At 48.9% G+C, this 19578-nt stretch overlaps 1 protein-coding gene across 5 annotated transcripts in view; it reads left to right on the top strand.

Moving 5' to 3' along the window:
• LOC146180432 (receptor-type tyrosine-protein phosphatase T-like) overlaps positions 1-19578 on the top strand; it is a 680195-nt gene that overhangs the window by 394075 nt on the left and 266542 nt on the right. For all 5 annotated transcript variants that reach the window (XM_084576027.1, XM_084576026.1, XM_084576025.1 and 2 more), the window contains one exon: positions 4284-4580. In XM_084576027.1, coding sequence (XP_084432153.1) covers positions 4284-4580 — 297 coding nt within the window. The remainder of the gene's footprint in view (positions 1-4283; positions 4581-19578) is intronic.

Below are 19578 nucleotides of genomic sequence, written 5' to 3'. Positions count from 1 at the left end.
GCTTTTTGCCACGTGAGGTGTACGTGTTGTCCGATGGCGGAACAAATCACTGTCCCATCGGCGCTACTATTTAGGACCCCTTTCCCAAGCATTCCCTATTGCAAAACCCAGCGTCTCCCAGTGCGAAAACTGTAAGATTTTAGTGCTGATTTTGCACTGGGTCTGCTGGGCATTGGCTGGGAACGCTGGAGGTCTGCGATATTCACTGGAGCAGTAATTGGAATACTCTGGCTGCACTGGTACGATGCGATAAAAATGCTCGGACTAGCTTTTTGACGCTGGGTATGTCGCTGACATTCGTGATATACTGGGAGAAGCGCTGTATGTGCCCTGGGGCCGCACTGGTCCCAGTAAGCAGGTGCGGCTCGCAGCGTCGACCGGTTAGCATCCCTCAGGGGCCAACATGACAACAGCGTACTCGTAATCAACCATCGGGGCGCATATAAAAAATATGGTGCAAGCAAGCGCTTTTTGCTGCGAAGGCGTTGCGTACCTGTAAGAAAACAAAGGCAGTATCTTTTTTCTAGAGTTTCTATGTTTCGATGGGTCGTTTCGAGCGTTTCGAGAGAGGCCACGATCGCCGCACCTCTGATATCTCATGACAGACTATTTCGTACAACTAAAACTGGAATTGAATAATGTGGGCAACGACGCATATCAAACTTCACAGCTGATCTTCAGGGCACTCTAAAATGGCTTCCAAAATGTTCTATGCGGGCTCAATCGCAGGCTCCAAACAGGGCATTCGCATTAGCGAGCGTAGCCTGCACCGCGGCCCAGTATAAACAGCCGAAAGAAAAAATAAAACAAGGACCGAGCGATGGGTCCATGAGAGACGAAAAAACAACATACAGCGCTTGTAATGCATAATATTGTTAAGTGGCGGCAAGCAATGACAACAGGAGAACAGAGGACAGAGAGAAGATGCTCGATGGTCGTGAGATGACGTTTAATGAACCTGTGTGCGGGCCTAGCGCACGCGATCCTGCCCTCTTCTTCCTCCTTCGTCCGTAACATGACCCGGGGGGCCACCGAGCGATCGTCCCGATCGTAGACGAGGAAGTTTACCGATGTTTCCATGGCATGATGATGGGCGTGTCTGGATGCTTGAAGAAGAGGAAGAAGTAAGAATAGAACGGCTTGCCGGCGCGATATCTGATGCGTGGGTGATACGCTTTCCCTGGAGCTGTCAACAATACGTCACCAGAGTTCATGGGACCGATGGCTCGAGGTCACGTTGGGCGGCTTGGGCGGGGGTTGCGTGTTTGTGTCCATCGGTTCCTTCGGGTCATTCTGGTATTTCGGGTCCTTCGTCTCGGTTCTCATTGGTCTGTCTGTTCTCCTTGTCTTCAGGTCCGGGCTGGGGGCTGGGCGGTTGTAGTTGGTCATGTCTGGGCTTGAAGGACTGGGACGAAGCTGCTCGGCGACGTTCGTGAGCCCTCGGTTGATGGTCCCGGCTTACAGATGGCGTCCAGTCTCCAAGGCGAGGTTGGGGATGACGTACGCCGCACCTCCAACAAAATGTTAAGTGGCGGCAAGCAATGACAATAGGAGAACACAGGACAAAGAGAAGATGCGCGATGATCGTGAAATGACGTTTATTGAATCTGTGTGCAGGCCTAGCGCTCGCGCTTCTACCCGCGCCACTGCCCTCTTCTACCTCCTTCGTCGGTAACAATATTTTGCGTGTTTCTCAAGCTCTTGTGCTCCTTCTTGCTCTGCGTATAAAGCAGTCGAGCCCTCGGTCATCGCAATTCTTCCCGAATTGTTTACATACAAATGAGATTTAGTTACACGCAAAATAGTGTCGTCGCTGCTCCACTTGCCGGTATTGAAGCTTGGTCGCACTTTTTTCCTTACTAAAGCTCCGTGTTCAGCGAAAATTGTGCCCACGGTAGCAGAGCACCACCGAAGAGCCGGAGTTGGTAAGTTTGCCACCGATGTAAAACTTAACATGCTAAAACGATTCCAGTGCACAAAATAGTGAGCATACGCGTCCAGTACATAAGTTGCAAGTCGTGAGAGCAGCCCGCAAGCTTCAATGATCAAGAATTTGTAATTGTTAGAGCGGCAGCAAGGGCCTCTAAACTGCGAAACAAGGTCCGAACCTTATGCGGTCATGACATAAAATGCAAAAATGCTTCACAAGCTTCCAGTTCTAGGCGTGGCTCGTATGCAACTGTATGCAATACCTTTTTGGTGGCAACAATAATGTATTTACTTCAAGTATTGTATTGTGCTCGAATCAATATACAAAGGTTCCATCGTGTATTTGCGGTCTTTATTTGGTCGTCCAACTAGGAACGAATTAGCAGAGATAATCTCTTTCGGCGAGTTAAAGACGGAGGGTTGTCTCTAATGCATCTATATGTGCGGCAGATGGTTTTAAGGTTTTGTTTCCTTCGTGACCAAAAAGGTGCATTCCTGACAACATTTATGCAAGTCATGCTATCCAGTGCAATTCCAGAGTTTATAGTCTCTTCATGCTCTGCTCGGGGATACACTGTGTCACGATTCCTGCGAGAAGTGGTGCGGTTGTTCAGGTTTTTGCGCGTGCGGTACTCTGTAGAATATTTAGCGACGGTACCACCTAAGCGGCTGTACAAGGATCTTATTTCACAATTGTTCCCAGCTCCATTGTACAGAACCTTATACTGTGAAGGCCCAGGGAAAGACGTGCTCAGGCGAGTTAAAAACATGACTATTGCACCGGGCGTAAACACATTCTTTTTTAAATTGCATACAGGAACCCTCCCAGTCAAAACATGAATGGAAGAAAAGGGCCTTTTTGTACCTTGGGGCTCAAACTGTCTACTATGTAGGAAACCTGAAACAGTTGAGCACATGTTCCTGGATTGTTGGGATGCGGTGTTTTACTGGGATGTGTTACAAAGGACACTTAAAAAAGACCTACCATTGACGCCACGTGGAATTCGGTGATGATGATTTTCAGTAGGACCTCATCATGCTATTGGGCCTTTAAAGTATTTGGAGGAGTAAGATGGCTTATAGAAACTGTGATGCCGATGCAGTATGTGATTATTTTGTTGAACAAAGAAATTTTGAAGCAGCAAGACGCTGCGGAGGAGGTCTTGAGTCTGATGGGCGAACTTGTGGTAATGAAAGTCCATTAGACATGGTTGTCAGCCAAGGGGTTCAGCAACCACGATCTTTTACTGATGTATTTGTACCAATTCATGCAATAAAAAAAAAAAAAACCAGGCGTGGCCCAGTGGTTACCGTAGATGGCTACAGATTAAGAGGTACCTAGTTCGAAGCGCGCCAGGTAAAGCGGTTTGATTTCTCTTTGTTTACTTTTTAAAATATATTTGAGGCGTTTTGTTAATTTTTAGCTTTTGATTTTTCTCCTAGGCCTTTTTTTTTCTACGGGCGATCAGTACCGCCTGTGCGGAGCGTACCAGTATGCCGCGTCTTAGTGCGCCCAGTCTCCAACGTCATACTGGGCCCATAATCAGGTATGGCCCTTTGGCGCTGGGACCCAGTGGCACTGTTTTTTGCAATAGGCATCACCCCAAAGTATTGAGCACCAGGCCTTGGGAAAGCTTGTAGCCATTGAAAACCGGTGGATAGCCGGCGGCACCAGGGATCGAACCTTGTACCTCCCGAATGCAAGGCGGATGTCTACCACAAGACCACAGCTGTGGTTTTACGGGCGCAGGGTTTGCGAAATTCTGCACTCTGAATTCCAGAGCCTGTACTATTAGTGTCTCTTCCTGTCCACTCTGTTCCTTGTGTCCCGTTGTTCCGCGCTTAAAACATGCTTTAAGAAATATACCAACTGACCTGCATTAACGTCCTTGGAAGTTATGGGGAACACTTTTATGAAATATAATGAGTAATATAACGGAAAGATATACCGGATATAGTGACGGTGTGTGTAAGCCGCAATAGTAGTGATAAATCCATGAATGAGCTGGCGCTGCTTGAAGTACCCGTAACTACTGCTTTCAAGTCAAACACTGAGGCAGTGTCCTCCTAGGTCAGCCTCAATTAGAATGCCTATAAAACGCGATTCGAGCTCTCAACCTGTGTAAGATAACAGAACGATTCTCCTCCACATTCAAGATATTTTGCACATCAGAGCAGTTATGAAATGTCCACTGTAAGCCTGAGAAGGTAGCTCCTTTGCGTTATTATTTTTCGCAGAGGGCGCATACGTAATTAATGTTCGCTTCTCCGTGCTCGCTATTTTTCTTGTTTGGATTACGCGGTTGCAAAAGGCAACTGGTAATTAACACAATGAATTTACACGTGCCTTGCAGTTCCTGACGGTGCACCTACGAAGTTCACTCTCATCCGCATACGTGACGCCTCGTACATGCTGGCATGGTCAGCGGTGCCTTGCGAAGTGATAAACGGAAAAGTCCTTGGCTACTACGTGGAACTGGACAGCGACGACTCCTGGGAGACAGAATTTCGAAACAAGACGGTGAGAGAGATGTCGCTGACGTACACTGACCTTGTGCCCTACACAAGGTACCATGCGAAGGTGTTCGCTGAGAACGACGCGGGACGCTCCCTGAAGTTTTCAAACCTTACCTTCACCACCGATCCGGCAGGTAAGGCGTGTCTGACTTGTAGCGAGAATATAGCCATATCCAAAGAGAGACAAGGGAAAAATTAGATCTTATTAACTGCAATGCATAACGTGCTATAAGTAACCATCAGAATCACTTAACGGTATTTTCTGTAAACGTCGCAGAATACATTTTTTGAGGTTACGAATGCTTCAAACGAGAGGCTGCAGTTCTTTTATTCGACTGATGTTTCAACTGAAGGTTTACTTGATGAGAAAATAGGCCCAGCGCTTAATACGGATTCCCAGTATTTGCTAATGCGGATGCTTAGGCGAGTTGATTTTCCATATTTTACTAGCAGCTGCATTTTTATGCCACACAGCGCCTCTTGTACACCAGTCTCCAACAACGGAAATGCGCAAATATTATACTCTGAACTGGAACAGCTGGAAGAACTTCAGCGTCCTTCCCACAGCGAGCCAAATTATGTAGAGATTACAAATTACCATTCGGAGTACCTATATTTACCAAGTCGAAAGAAACAATGTTTTTTGCTTAGAATGCCAATCACCAGTGAGAAGAAAGGAAGGATTCACATTATAACGAAAGTGAAATTAATATCGCACTACTTTAGCCTCAAACTGCACTTCCAGCACAGTGCAGAGTCGAACCACTTGACTCGGACACCAACGGGCAATGTGCCTATGCAAACAATCTATGCGTGCTGTGGGCGAGCACGCATAGATATGTGCGGTGGTTGGCGGTAGCGTTAAGCAGCGATGGCACAGTCCCACACTCTTTACCTGTGTTATCTGTGGTCTAGGCTTGTAGTCAAAAAGCTCTGCCCGCAGCTCTTTGTCTGAAGGTAAGCAGTAGTCCCCCCATTTGACACAGGCTCGGCCCTAATACTGTGAGCAGCAAGCCGCCGATAACATCGTCAGAGTTGTGGAGAGCAGCACTGGACAGTGCAGAGTACAATGATGACAGCAAGTGAGTTTCTGTCAAAGCAAGCGAAGGGAATTTGACAACAAGGTGTCCCTGCATAACTTAGGGGTATTTTCGTATAAAAGTCGCAGAATAAATTTTTCGAAGTTACGAATGCTATGAAATGCTCAAACCAGAGATTAGAGGCTGCATTTTTCTTATTCGACTGATGTTTCAACTGAAGGTTTACTTGTGTGTGCGAGTGGGCAGGGTTCGAGCTGAACGCGAAACTAGGGGGGTGCTGGTGTGCAGCACAAGGTGGTGGAGAAAATATCAATTTTTAGACTTTTCCTCGCAAAGAAGGAAAACAATGCTCAAGAGGGAGAGGGGGGGGGGGAAAGGCACCTCACCTTACGCCTAGCAATGAGTTATCACTATACGCAGAATTTACGAGCGCTTTCATACATGTACACCATACAAAAGTGCGATGAACCTATTGAATCCCATCTGTCGGCAGCATTGTACGTCAGAAAGTTTTTAATGCAGGAGTTTTGCACGCATACTTGTATAGAAGGAAATATACGAATGCAGCATGGGTACTGTTTTAGAGGAATGTACTTATAAACAACATTTTTACGCATGGTACATATTTCTCTTTTTGACTGTAGCATATATAATCCAGCAGTATTAGAGGAAGAGAATCAACCAGTGCAAATATAAGCAACCGTTAACGAAATTGGTAGTGGCTTAGCTCCGCTCTGCAAGTATATACGTAGCGTGATCTTGGATTAGCTTGGCCTGTCCCGACTTTAAGAACACGGCACATCGACTGTGGGTTTCTATGCATTTACACGCACGGCGCAATATCCTCGTGCATGCGCAGTAGAACGCAGCGCGCCAGTTGTGCGACAAACGCCGTCGTGCGAGCGTCGGGCTACGTACTACGAGCTAGGAACGCCGAACTACACTATCATGGGCATGGTTTCTCTCGCTTTGTCTCTCTCTCTCTCGCTCGATACACCCCGGTAGAAAGCTTAAGCTACGTCTTTAAGAGTAGAACGCGACAGCGTTCTTCCCCTTCTTTCATCCATGCTACACACGCCAGTGTGCGAGCGCCAGTCGGCGAACACCGGTGGTTTACGAACGCCGGTCTAAGAACTCATTGATTGATTTATAGGAAGGGAACGGCGCGGTAACTGTCTCACTTGCTTTCTGTGGACACCTCAACTGCGCGTAAGGGAAGGGAGGAAGGTGGGAGTGAAAGTTGAGAGAAAGAGGAGCCGTAGTGGAGCGCTGCGTAGTAATTTTGACCACCTGGGGATCTTTAACGTGAGCTGACATCGCACAGCACACGGACGCCTCTTCGTTTCGCCTCCATCGAAACGCAGCCGAACCCGGGTACTGCGGCACAGTAGTCGGGCATCTTACCACTGCACCAACCCGGTGGTGCAGTCTCAGAACTGCGAGCTAGGAACGGCGAGCTACTCTGTAATGTGCAGGGTTGCTCTCCCTTTGTCTTTCTCTCTCGCATGACAAACCCCGGTAGAACGCTTAAGCTACGTCTTAGCTCCGCCGGGGTAGTGCAGTTGCAAGACGCCCGACTACTGTGCCGGGGTACCCGGATTCGAACCCGACCACGGCGGCTGCGTTTCGATGGGGGCGAAAGAAAGAGGCATCCGTGAGCTGTGAGAAATCAGCGCACGTTAAAGATCCCCGGGTGGCCCCGCCGGTGTGGTGCAGACGCCCGACTACTGGGCCGGAGTACTCGGGTTCGAACCAGGCGAAACGAAGAGGCGTCCGTGTGCTGTGCGATGTCAGCGCACGTTAAAGATACCCAGGTGGTCGAAATTACTGCGTACCCCTCCACTACGGCTCCTCTTTCTCTCTTTTCACTCCAACCTTCCTCCCTTCCCTTACGGCGCGGTTGCGGTGTCCGCAGAAAACAAGTGACATAGTTACCGCGCCTTTCGCTTCATTACTCCGCAGCCCTCCACTACGGCTACTCTTTCTCTCTTTCCACTTTCCCTCCCACCTTCCTACCTCCCCTTACGGCGCGGTTCAGGTGTCCACTGAGAGTAAGTGAGACAGTTACCGCGCATTTCCCTTCCTCTAAATCAATAAGCTACGTCTTAAGAGTGGAATGCGGCAGCACTCTTCCCCTTCTTTCATCCTTGCCACAAACGCCTTTGTGCGAGAGCCAGTGAGCGAACACTGGTGGCTTACGAACGCCGGTTAAAGAACTACGAGCTAGGAGCGCCGAAGTACTCTGCCATGGGCAAGGTTGCTCTCGCTTTGTCTCTATCACTCGACACACCCCGGTAGAGCGTTTTAGCTGCGTCTTTAAGAGTGGAGCGCGACAGAGTTCTTCCCCTTCTTTCATAAATGCTACAAACGCCGGTGTGGAAGCGCCGGGCAGCGAACACAGGTGGCTTACGAACGCCGGTCTAAGAACTACGACCTAGGGACGCCGAACTACTCTGTCATGGGCACGGTTGCTCCCCTTTGTCTCTCTATCTCGCACGACACACCACGGTAGAACACTTAAACTACGTCTTAAGAGTCGAACGCGACAGCGTTCTTTCCCTTCTTTCATCCATGCTACAAACGCCGGTGTGCTAGCGCCGGTTAGCGAGCACCGGTGGTTTACGAACGCCGGTCTAAGGACTACGAGCTAGGAGCGCCGAACTACTCTCTCATGGACAAAGTTGCTCTCTGTTTGTCTCTATCGCTCAACACACCTCTGTAGAACGCTTAAGCTACGTCTTTACGAGTGAAACACGTAAGCGTTCTTCACCTTTCATTCATGCTACAAACGCCGGTGTGAGCGCCGGTCGGCGAACACTGGTGGTTTACGAACGCCGGTCTTCCAACTGTATACGATGCTAGGAACACCGAACTACTCTGTCATGGGCACGGTTGCTCTCCCTTTCTCTCTTCTCTCATTTCATTTCATTTATTTTTCCCTTAAAGGCCCGAGGGCATTACATAAGGGGGGAGCAAACTCAATATACAATGCGAACAAGAACAGGAAAACATTAAAACAACAAGAAAAGAAAACAGAAACAAGAGAAATAATACAAAGGGTAGACGAAATAATTTTAAAAACAAAAAGAACAATATAGCGTAAGTAAATGACGACGAAGTGTTATTCAAATTTACATGAGAAAAACGCTTTCACGAAACTGGTGAAACTTGAGCCGGTTGGTACGTCATCGATGGCAACGTCAGCAGAACTCGATCGAAACACCCCGGTAGAACGCTTAAGCTACGTCTTTAAGAGAGGAGCGCGACAGCGTTCTTCCTCTTCTTTCATCAATGCTACAAACGCCGGAGGGCGAGCGTCGGCCAGCGAGCACCGGTGGCTTACGAACGCCGGTCTAAGAACTACGAGCTAGGAACGCCGAACTACTCTGTCATGGGCACGGCTGCTCTCCGTTTGTCTCTCTCAACGCTCGACACACCTTGGTAGAACGCTTAAGCTACGTCTTTAAGAGTGGAACCTGACAGCGTTCTTCCCCTTCTTTCATCCATTCTACAAACGCTGGTGTGCGAGCGCCGGTCAGCGAACACCGGTGGCTACGAACGCCGGTCTATGAACAACGAGCTTGGAACGCCGAACTACTCTGTCATGGGCATGGTTGCTCTCCCTTTGTCTCTCTCTCACACGACACATCCCGGTAGAACCCGACCTCTGCGGCTGCGTTTCGATGAGGCGAAACAAACAGGCGTCCGTGTGCTGTGCGATGTCAGCGCACATTAATTAAAGACCCCCAGGTGGTCGAAATTACTTCGTAGCCCTCAACTACGGCTCCTCTTTCTCTCTTTCCAATTTCATTCCCACCTTTCATTCATTCCCATTCCCATTTACGGCGCGGTTGAGGTGTCCACAGAAGACAAGTGAGAGAGTTACCGCGCCTTTCCCTTCCTATAAATCAATCAGTTAACATACGTCTTAAGAGTGGAATGCGGCAGCGTTCCCCTTCTTTCAGCCATGCTACAAACGCCGGTGTGCGAGCGCCGGTCAGCGAACACCGGAGCTTTACGAACGGCGTTCTACGAAATACGAGCTAGGAACGTCGAACTATGTCATGGGCACGGTTGCCCCTTTGTTTCTGTCTCTTGCTCTACACACCCCGGTAGAACGCTTAAGCTACGTCTTTAAGAGTGGAACGCGGCCAGCATTCTTGCTTTCTTTCATCCATGCTACCAGCGTCGATGTGCGAGCGGTGATGAGTGAAGACCGGTGCTTAACGCTGGTCTAAGAACTACGAGCTAGGAACGCCCAACTACTCTGCCATGGGCACGGTTGCTCTCCTTTATCTCTCTCTCTTGCTCGACACAACCCGGAAGAACGCTTCAGCTACGTTCTTAAGAGTGGAACAGGACAGCGTCCTTCCCCTTCTTTCATCAATGCTTCATACGTCCGTATGCGAGCGCCGTTCTGCGGACACCAGTTCTTTACGAACGCTGGGCTGTATTCCGAATTTGCGTCGTTATCGAAGTTATCGATAACGACGCACACTTGGAATACGGGCCCTGATTTACAAATGCCGAGCTTCGAACACCGAACTATACTGTCATGGGCACAGCTGCTCTCCTTTTCCCTTTATCTCGGTCGACACACCCCCTTTCTCCTATTCCTCCTCCTCCTTCTTAACTATACTTTGATGGGCATGGCAACACCACCTAGAAGAACGTAATTGCTCTGCGCCGAGAGCTGATGTCACAGCAACGTCACAAGGATGAGGCCGGTGTCGCGACGGGGTTCTGCTCCTACGCCGTGGAAATTAGGACGGGGCGCGAGAAACTGCTCTTGCCCTAGCATGCCTTCCTTGAATTAGACGGGAATCCGGGAAGCCACTGCACATGGGTCCGGCAGGAGCTGGCAGTCGCCTTTTGTATCCGATGGTGTCATCATCCTCATCAGCCTGATTATACCCACTGCAGGGTGAAGGCCTCTCCCATATTTCTCCACATAACCCGGTTCTGCGCTAGCTGCATCCACTTGATCCCTGCGAACTTCTTAATCTCATCCGCCCACCTTTCTGCCGCCCCCTGAGACGCTTTCCTTCCCTTGGAATCCAGTTTGTTACCCTCAGCGACCATCGGTTATCCTCTCTTCGCACTACATGTCCTGCCCATGTCCATTTCTTCTTCTTAATTTCCACTAGAATGTCCGTAACGTGAGTTATTTCTCTGACCCACTCTGCACGCTTCCTATCCCTTAAAGTCCGATGGTGTGCTCGTAGCTTATTTGGCTGCCGTCTATTAGGGCGAAAGCCTGTCGTGGACAAAGTGTGTCGTGCTTTTGCGGCGGCTATCGCGCGGCGTTTCTCGGCGCGCGTTCATGTGTGGGATTACAGATGGCAGGAACGCTGGACAAGATGAGACTACTGAAGGAAAGGCGCCGTATCTGTCACATTTACTGACCAGTGTGCGTTTGGATGGTACGCCACTACTCCGGTCGCGTGGCGCGCCTTTAAGTGTGGGATTTTAGACGGGAGGAAGGCTTGACAAGATGAGACTTCTGGGGTAAAGGCGCAGTATCGGTCACACTTTCTCCGACAAGTGTGCGTTTAGATGGGACCATACATGGCAAAGTTACTTTTGAAAGGGAATTAAATTACATTATTAATTACTTTGCTGAAAATCGCAGAAAAGTATTTAAATTACATTACTCATTACTGCTCCCAAAAACTAATGAAATTACATTACAATTACTTCTACTGAGTAATTAAATTACTTTTAAATTACTTTCTAGTTTCCATCCATGCAAGAACTAAGCAAAGCTAGTAAGCAAAACAATTTGTTCTCCAGACGCGAAGCAGCCACATTTTCGTCTTCCCGCCAAATTCCGTACCAGAGAGCTATTCCTTCTCTCTCGCTCCTAGAGTACGTGCGATTACAAAAACAAGACTACCGCAAAAGAAAAAACAAAAAAAAAAACATGGTCGAATGGTCCAGAAATGACAGGCGAACCCAGCATCTTGCTGACCCGGAGCTGTCTCCGCCATTTGACGGGCCTGAAGAAGCTAGGTTATTTATTGCTTCGCAATCCCAAGAATCGATGTCGGCGCATTTGTGCTCACTGCTCAGTAATTCTCAAGCCACGGTGCCTCACGTCATGGACCCTTCTGCCTATATCCCCCAATCACAATCCTCCTTCGCCCCGTGGTGTTGAGTGTAGCCAGGCACCACTGTGCCCAAGCCGACGCGAGTGCCGGTACGCTGCGCTCCAAACTAGTTTTCAGCTGCAGCCTTGCACCATCTCTAGCATTCCCTTGACGCCTTGTATCCTGCTGCTTGGAGAATGGTTGAGGTCTTAACGCACTGTTCTGCTCAACTCTGTCCCCCTTTGCCAAACCGTTACGCTGGCTTCGCTTGCCGCACGCCGTTCATACTTTCGCGGCCCTCTACTTCGTCGTCTATTGAAGGAGTAGTGGCGCTTTTTAGTACAAGTAATTTCGAAAGGAATTATTTGGCTGCGAAATTACTGTCAAAAAGTAATTCATTACATTATTAAATTACCAGCCCGAAAAAGGAATTCACAACATTACAAATTACCGAGAAAAGAAATTAAATGACAGTAATTTCATTACTTTAAATAAATTACTGCCATGTATGGATGGGACGCCATCGCTCCTGTCGCGTGGCGTTCCTTAACGTATAGTGCCTAGAATATACTGGCTAGTGTGCCGAGGGCGCGCGCTGGCGTGTCCGCCGCGGTGATGCCTTCCCGCTACCACCGCGGGGCGGCGCTACCAATAGCTAAGGTGCTATCGCTCCGCGTTCGCGGCCTCGGTATCATAGGCGGCATATAGGTCCGGATAGCGCGCTGCGCTTTTCACTATGAAACCTGTCTCTCGACCGTTTAAGCGCACTTTGTGTCTAAAAACAGTCTTGGTGGAAGACATTCATACCATCCTAGTACTGTGCGGAGAAAATTATACGCTCAAATAGCGCTCGAGGAAGCGTTTAACAAATACTGTCTGGTCCATGTCTGCTATATATCTGTTTTATTTATTCAGCTGAACCGGATAAGGTCTTAAGCAGAACACATATTGACTTCCTGATATCCAGCGAGAGAAGAAATTTGAGAAAACCACCTAAAGTTGACACGTTGGTTGCAATAGTTTGTTAGTCTTTGATTAAACGATCGAGTCCGGGCCGGATTCAATATATTGCTATGAAATATTCCGATGACGATTTTATTTGATCTAGAGCCACTCGATTGCGATCCACGCATCGCGATCGCGGATGTTGCGTATCGTATCTATCTTCCTTCTGAGTGAGCGCTCAGTCAGCTCATATCCAGGTGGTTGTCCCGAATTATGGCAACTATATTCTCAATCGCGATCTAACCCGGAACGGATCGACGACGACTGTTATTGTCCGTGTGACACAGGTATCAGAAAATGCCCTTAATATTTTACACTGTTCATTAATCCAACTTTGAATTTTATTTACTCTTCGGTCTTTTCTTATGGTCCATGGTATATCGCGATGCCGCAGTCAAGTGCTACGAACGTCAATACGGGCCTCATGCTTTCGGATAGTTTACGTCGACGTTTCTGCAATTCAGTCATGCTTATTGCTAAGGTGATATAGGTGATAGGTTAGTGACGTTTTATAGCGTCACATATATGCTACAGAAAAGAAGGGCGCTTTTTATGTTTTCAAAGATCGCATTCGACAATAAACACAAGCAGTCTGAATCTGTTCTTACTCTTTATTCATTTGTTTTATTAGGAAGTCACTTAATTGTTGCTTCATGCATAAATGATTATTATGCGGTGCGCTTTTTTTTGTAACAAAAGGAAAGACAAGAAACAAAAGTGCTGATTGTATCACTGATTCTTTTTTTTTTTACAAAGTCTACAATATAGTAAAATTTGAGCAAAAAGTCGCAGCAACAATAAACAAGTAAAAATATAGAAATGAACCGCTAAAGGTTTTGGAGAAAGGCCGCACATATGACACCGCAATAATTTTAAAGTAGTCTGATACCAATTTTTGGTGGTATTTTTTTTTTTTCACTTGCTAATGATGCGCTAGATATTCCTGTAATTCTCCACGTGGTTTCTCGCTTACCACCGCTAAGTAATTTATAATTAATTTTACTTTCTTCACCAGTTTCGGCTTCGCGGTTTCAGCAGCCGAGCGGTTGTTGTACGGTCACAATTGTCTAGGTCACGCGCGGGATTTAAAAAAAAAAAAAAAAAAAAAAAGCTTTAACCACAGACTCACTTATTAGCTCCTCATTTTGCGCTTTCAATACAGCCACTTGTTCTGCGCTCCATGCCAGTTTTCTCTTAGCTCTTCTCAGAGCGCGAGAAATGTTGCAGCATTTATTTGGCTAGTTGCATGCTTTTTCCTTCTTTCTGCGCATCTTGTGTAAGCCTCCGCTGGTATTTGCATTAAGCGCAGCTAACCCCTTCAGAGTTGACGGTCAAGCGACACTTTTTCTGCAAAATATATTCCCATGAATGATATGTGCTTCCTGAATCAGCTGGTCGCAGGCCACATTCGGAACAAAGACCCTCCAGTGCACTCTGCCTATATATCTTCAGCTTTAGATATTGTTGTATTGTACGCGCTTGTTTTTTTCTTTTCCGAGAGTATACACTGTAGTGTCCACAGAACTGCGTTCAGGCCTCCAAAAGTTATCACTTTTTCTATGTACAAAGTGACAAAGTTCTTTTTTTTTTTTTTTTAAGGCTCGATAACGCGCGTAGGCTACAGATCCAGCAGGTGCTTCGGTTAATTTGGTCCAAGTTGCAGGTATGTAAACTGAGTCAAACGGATCCCGATGCTCAAAGCTGCACGTCTGCTGCTGCGGGCATGAGTTCTCGCTCGGCTCTTCTAGCTGCTGCCAGCTCCTTGGAAGCATTGTCAAACATCCTTGACGGTGCGTGCATGGCTGTCGTCTGCACCACTGGCATTACGGCACTGCGTTTTTTGTCGTTTAGCGGCCGGTTGGTCACAGAGGTTCCTCAACTTTCTTTTAGATGTCTTCTTAGGCAGAAGATAGTTCGGATAATGGTCGAATAGCATTGGCACGGTTTCAGGATTAATTCGTGGTCTATCTCTATAGCGAGCTCGTTGACGATGCCGTTTACTGTCACTTTGAACGTTCTCTTGATGTAGCTCTCCTCAAAATATTTTTCGCAGACAACACACGTTGAAGTCAACTTGCGGTCCTGTCTTTTAATCAGCCGCTTCCACTACGCAAGCTGCGCAGGGTCCGATGGCACACCGAACATAGAAACCTAGTCCTGATTCGAGCGGTAGCCACTCCGACAAAGCGACACGAAACATGTCTTTTCCCTGCCCTGATGCTTTATTTTTAGCATCATTAGTCGTTGCAAATTTAATTATCTCATATGAATGCAAGAAACAGAACGACTAAAACAAAAGAACAGCGTAGACGCGTCCAAAGCGCTCGAACCCACTGATGGCTCGGCCAGCGCAGCTGCGGCAAATCAAGGGCGCGCCGGCGGCCGACGGCGTCGACGGCACCTTTACGATGAGCAGCGCCCCTGGCGGCCAAAGTTGGAAGGCATCGCCGGCGCGGACACCTCCTCCCATTGAGAGAGCCCTCCGCACGGCACACTAGCCAGTATATTCTAGGCACTATACTTAACGTGCCTTCAAGAGGGGGATTGTAGACGGGAGGAACGCTTGACAAGATGAGACTTCTGGAGTAAAGGCGCAGTATTGGTCACACTTTCTCCGACAAGTGTGCGTTTAGATGGGACGCCATCGCTCCTGTCGCGTGGCGTTCCTTGGCGCGCGTTTAAGTGTGGGAGTGCAGATGGCAGGAATGCTAGACAAGTTGAGACTTCTGGAGGAAAGCCGCAGTATCTGTCACACTTTCTGCAATAAGCGTGTGTTTGGATGGTACGCCCTCGCTCCGGTGGCGTGGCATTCCTTGGCGTTATAACTGATGCTTGGGCGAGTTGGTATGCCATTTTCTGAAGAACAGCGCGACTTGGACAAGGACGGAAGGAGGACAACACGGACAGGCACGCGCATTCTAGTGTGGGATTGACGATGGCCGGAACGCTAAACAAGATGAGACTTCTCGAGGAAAGGAGCAGTATCTGTCACACTTTTTCCGACATTGTGCGTTTGGATGGTACGCCATCGCTCCGGTGGCGTGGCGTTCCTTGGCGTTATAACTGATGCTTGGGCGAGTTGGTATGCCATTTTCTGAAGAACAGCGCGACTTGGACAAGGACGGAAGGAAGACAACACGGACAGGCACGCGCGTTCGAATGTGGGATTGACGATGGCCGGAACGCTAAACGAAATGAGACTTCTCGAGGAAAGGAGCAGTATCTGTGACACTTTTTCCGACATTGTGCGTTTGGATGGTACGCCATCGCTCCGGTGGCGTGGCGTTCCTTGGCGTTATAACTGATGCTTGGGCGAGTTGGTATGCCATTTTCTGAAGAACAGCGCGACTTGGACAAGGACGGAAGGAAGACAACACGGACAGGCACGCGCGTTCGAATGTGGGATTGACGATGGCCGGAACGCTAAACGAAATGAGACTTCTCGAGGAAAGGAGCAGTATCTGTGACACTTTTTCCGACATTGTGCGTTTGGATGGTACGCCATCGCTCCGGTGGCGTGGCGTTCCTTGGCGTTATAACTGATGCTTGGGCGAGTTGGTATGCCATTTTCTGAAGAACAGCGCGACTTGGACAAGGACGGAAGGAAGACAACACGGACAGGCACGCGCGTTCGAGTGTGGGATTGACGATGGCCGGAACGCTAAACAAGATTAGACTTCTCGAGGAAAGGAGCAGTATCTGTCACACTTTTTCCGACATTGTGTGTTTGGATGGTACGCCATCGCTCCGGTGGCGTGGCGTTCCTTGGCGTTATAACTGATGCTTGGGCGAGTTGGTGTGCCATTTTCTGAAGAACAGCGCGACTTGGACAAGGACGGAAGGAAGACAACACGGACAGGCACGCGCGTTCGAGTGTGGGATTGACGATGGCCGGAACGCTAAACAAGATGAGACTTCTCGAGGAAAGGAGCAGTATCTGTCACACTTTTTCCGACATTGTGCGTTTGGATGGTACGCCATCGCTCCGGTGGCGTGGCGTTCCTTGGCGTTATAACTGATGCTTGGGCGAGTTGGTATGCCATTTTCAGAAGAACAGCGCGACTTGGACAAGGACGGAAGGAAGACAACACGGACAGGCACGCGCGTTCGAATGTGGGATTGACGATGGCCGGAACGCTAAACGAAATGAGACTTCTCGAGGAAAGGAGCAGTATCTGTGACACTTTTCCGACATTGTGCGTTTGGATGGTACGCCATCGCTCCGGTGGCGTGGCGTTCCTTGGCGTTATAACTGATGCTTGGGCGAGTTGGTATGCCATTTTCTGAAGAACAGCGCGACTTGGACAAGGACGGAAGGAAGACAACACGGACAGGCACGCGCGTTCGAGTGTGGGATTGACGATGGCCGGAACGCTAAACAAGATTAGACTTCTCGAGGAAAGGAGCAGTATCTGTCAATTTTTCCGACATTGTGCGTTTGGATGGTACGCCATCGCTCCGGTGGCGTGGCGTTCCTTGGCGTTATAACTGATGCTTGGGCGAGTTGGTGGGCCATTTTCTGAAGAACAGCGCGACTTGGACAAGGACGGAAGGAAGACAACACGGACAGGCACGCGCGTTCGAGTGTGGGATTGCAGATGGCCGGAACGCTAAACAAGATGAGACTCCTGGAAGAAAGGCTCAGTATCTGTCACACCTTCTGTGACACAGTGTGCGTTTGGATGGGCATTCCCTAGCGCGCGTTCAAGTGTGGGATTGCATATGGCAGGAATGCTAGACAAGATGAGACTTCTGGAGCAAAGGGGCAGTATGTGTCACGTATGCTAGACAAGATCAGACTTCTGGAGGAAAGGCGCAGTATCTGTCCCACACTCTCTGACACAGTGCATTTGGATGGGCGTTCCCTAGCGCGCGTTCAAATGTGGGATTGCATATGGCAGGAATGCTAGACAAGATGAGACTTCTGGAGCAAAGGGGCAGTATGTGTCACGTATGCTAGACAAGATCAGCTCTGGAGGAAAGGCGCAGTATCTGTCACACACTCTCTGACACAGTGTGCGTTTGGATGGGTGTTCCCTAGCGCGCGTTCAAGTGTGGGATTGCATATGGCAGGAATGCTACACAAGATGAGACTTCTGGAGCAAAGGGGCAGTATGTGTAATGTATGCTAGACAAGATCAGACTTCTGGAGGAAAGGCGCAGTATCTGTCACACACTCTCTGACACACTGTGCGTTTGGATGGGCGTTCCCTAGCGCGCGTTCAAGTGTGGGATTGCATATGGCAGGAATGCTACACAAGATGAGACTTCTGGAGAAAAGGGGCAGTATGTGTCAAGTATGCTAGACAAGATCAGACTTCTGGAGGAAAGACGCAGTATCTGTCACACATTCTCTGACACAGAGTGCGTTTGGATGGGCGTTCCCTAGTGCGCGTTCGAGTGTGGGATTGCATATGGCAGGAATGCTAGACAAGATGAGACTTCTGGAGCAAAGAGGCAGTATGTGTCACGTATGCTAGACGAGGTCAGACTTCTGGAGGAAAGGCGCAGTATCTGTCACACACTCTCTGACACAGTGTGCGTTTGGATGGGCGTTCCCTAGCGCGCGTTCAAGTGTGGGATTGCATATGGCAGGAATGCTACACAAGATGAGACTTCTGGAGCAAAAGGGCAGTATGTGTCACGTATGCTAGACAAGATCAGACTTTTGGAGGAAAGGCGCAGTATCTGTCACACACTCTCTGACACAGTGTGCGTTTGGATGGGCGTTCCCTAGCGCGCGTTCAAGTGTGGGATTGCATATGGCAGGAATGCTACACAAGATGAGACTTCTGGAACAAAGGGGCAGTATGTGTCACGTATGCCAGACGAGATCAGACTAATGGAGGAAAGGCGCAGTATCTGTCACACACTCTCTGACACAGTGTGCGTTTGGATGGGTGTTCCCTAGCGCGCGTTCAAGTGTGGGATTGCATATGGCAGGAATGCTACACAAGATGAGACTTCTGGAGCAAAGGGGCAGTATGTGTCAGGTATGCTAGACAAGATCAGACTTCTGGAGGAAAGGCGCAGTATCTGTCACACACTCTCTGACACAGAGTGCGTTTGGATGGGCGTTCCCTAGCGCGCGTTCAAGTGTGGGATTGCATATGGCAGGAATGCTAGACAAGTTGAGACTTCTGGAGCAAAGGGGCAGTGTGTGTCACGTATGCTAGACAAGATCAGACTTCTGGAGGAAAGGCGCAGTATCTGTCACACACTTTCTGACACAGTGTGCGTTTGGATGGGCGTTCCCTTGCGCGCGTTCAAGTGTGGGATTGCATATGGCAGGAATGCTAGACAAGATGAGACTTCTGGAGCAAAGGGGCAGTATGTGTTAGGTATGCTAGACAAGATCAGACTTCTGGAGGAAAGGCGCGGTATCTGTCACACACTCTCTGACACAGTGTGCGTTTGGATGGGCTTTCCCTAGCGCGCGTTCAAGTGTGGGCTTGCATATGGCAGGAATGCTAGACAAGATGAGACTTCTGGAGCAAAGGGGCAGTATGTGTCACGTATGCTAGACAAGATCAGGCTTCTGGAGGAAAGGCGCAGTATCTGTCACACACACTCTGACACACTGTGCGTTTGGATGGGCGTTCCCTAGCGCGCGTTCAAGTGTGGGATTGCATATGGCAGGAATGCTACACAAGATGAGACTTCTGGAACAAAGGGGCAGTATGTGTCACGTATGCCAGACGAGATCAGACTAATGGAGGAAAGGCGCAGTATCTGTCACACACTCTCTGACACAGTGTGCGTTTGGATGGGTGTTCCCTAGCGCGCGTTCAAGTGTGGGATTGCATATGGCAGGAATGCTACACAAGATGAGACTTCTGGAGCAAAGGGGCAGTATGTGTCAGGTATGCTAGACAAGATCAGACTTCTGGAGGAAAGGCGCAGTATCTGTCACACACTCTCTGACACAGAGTGCGTTTGGATGGGCGTTCCCTAGCGCGCGTTCAAGTGTGGGATTGCATATGGCAGGAATGCTAGAC

This window comes from Amblyomma maculatum, chromosome 8 (assembly GCF_055883805.1).
Source record: "Amblyomma maculatum isolate TAMU_Amacu chromosome 8, ASM5588380v1, whole genome shotgun sequence".
Lineage (NCBI taxonomy): Eukaryota > Metazoa > Arthropoda > Arachnida > Ixodida > Ixodidae > Amblyomma > Amblyomma maculatum.
This window is presented reverse-complemented; position numbering and strand designations above follow the sequence as displayed.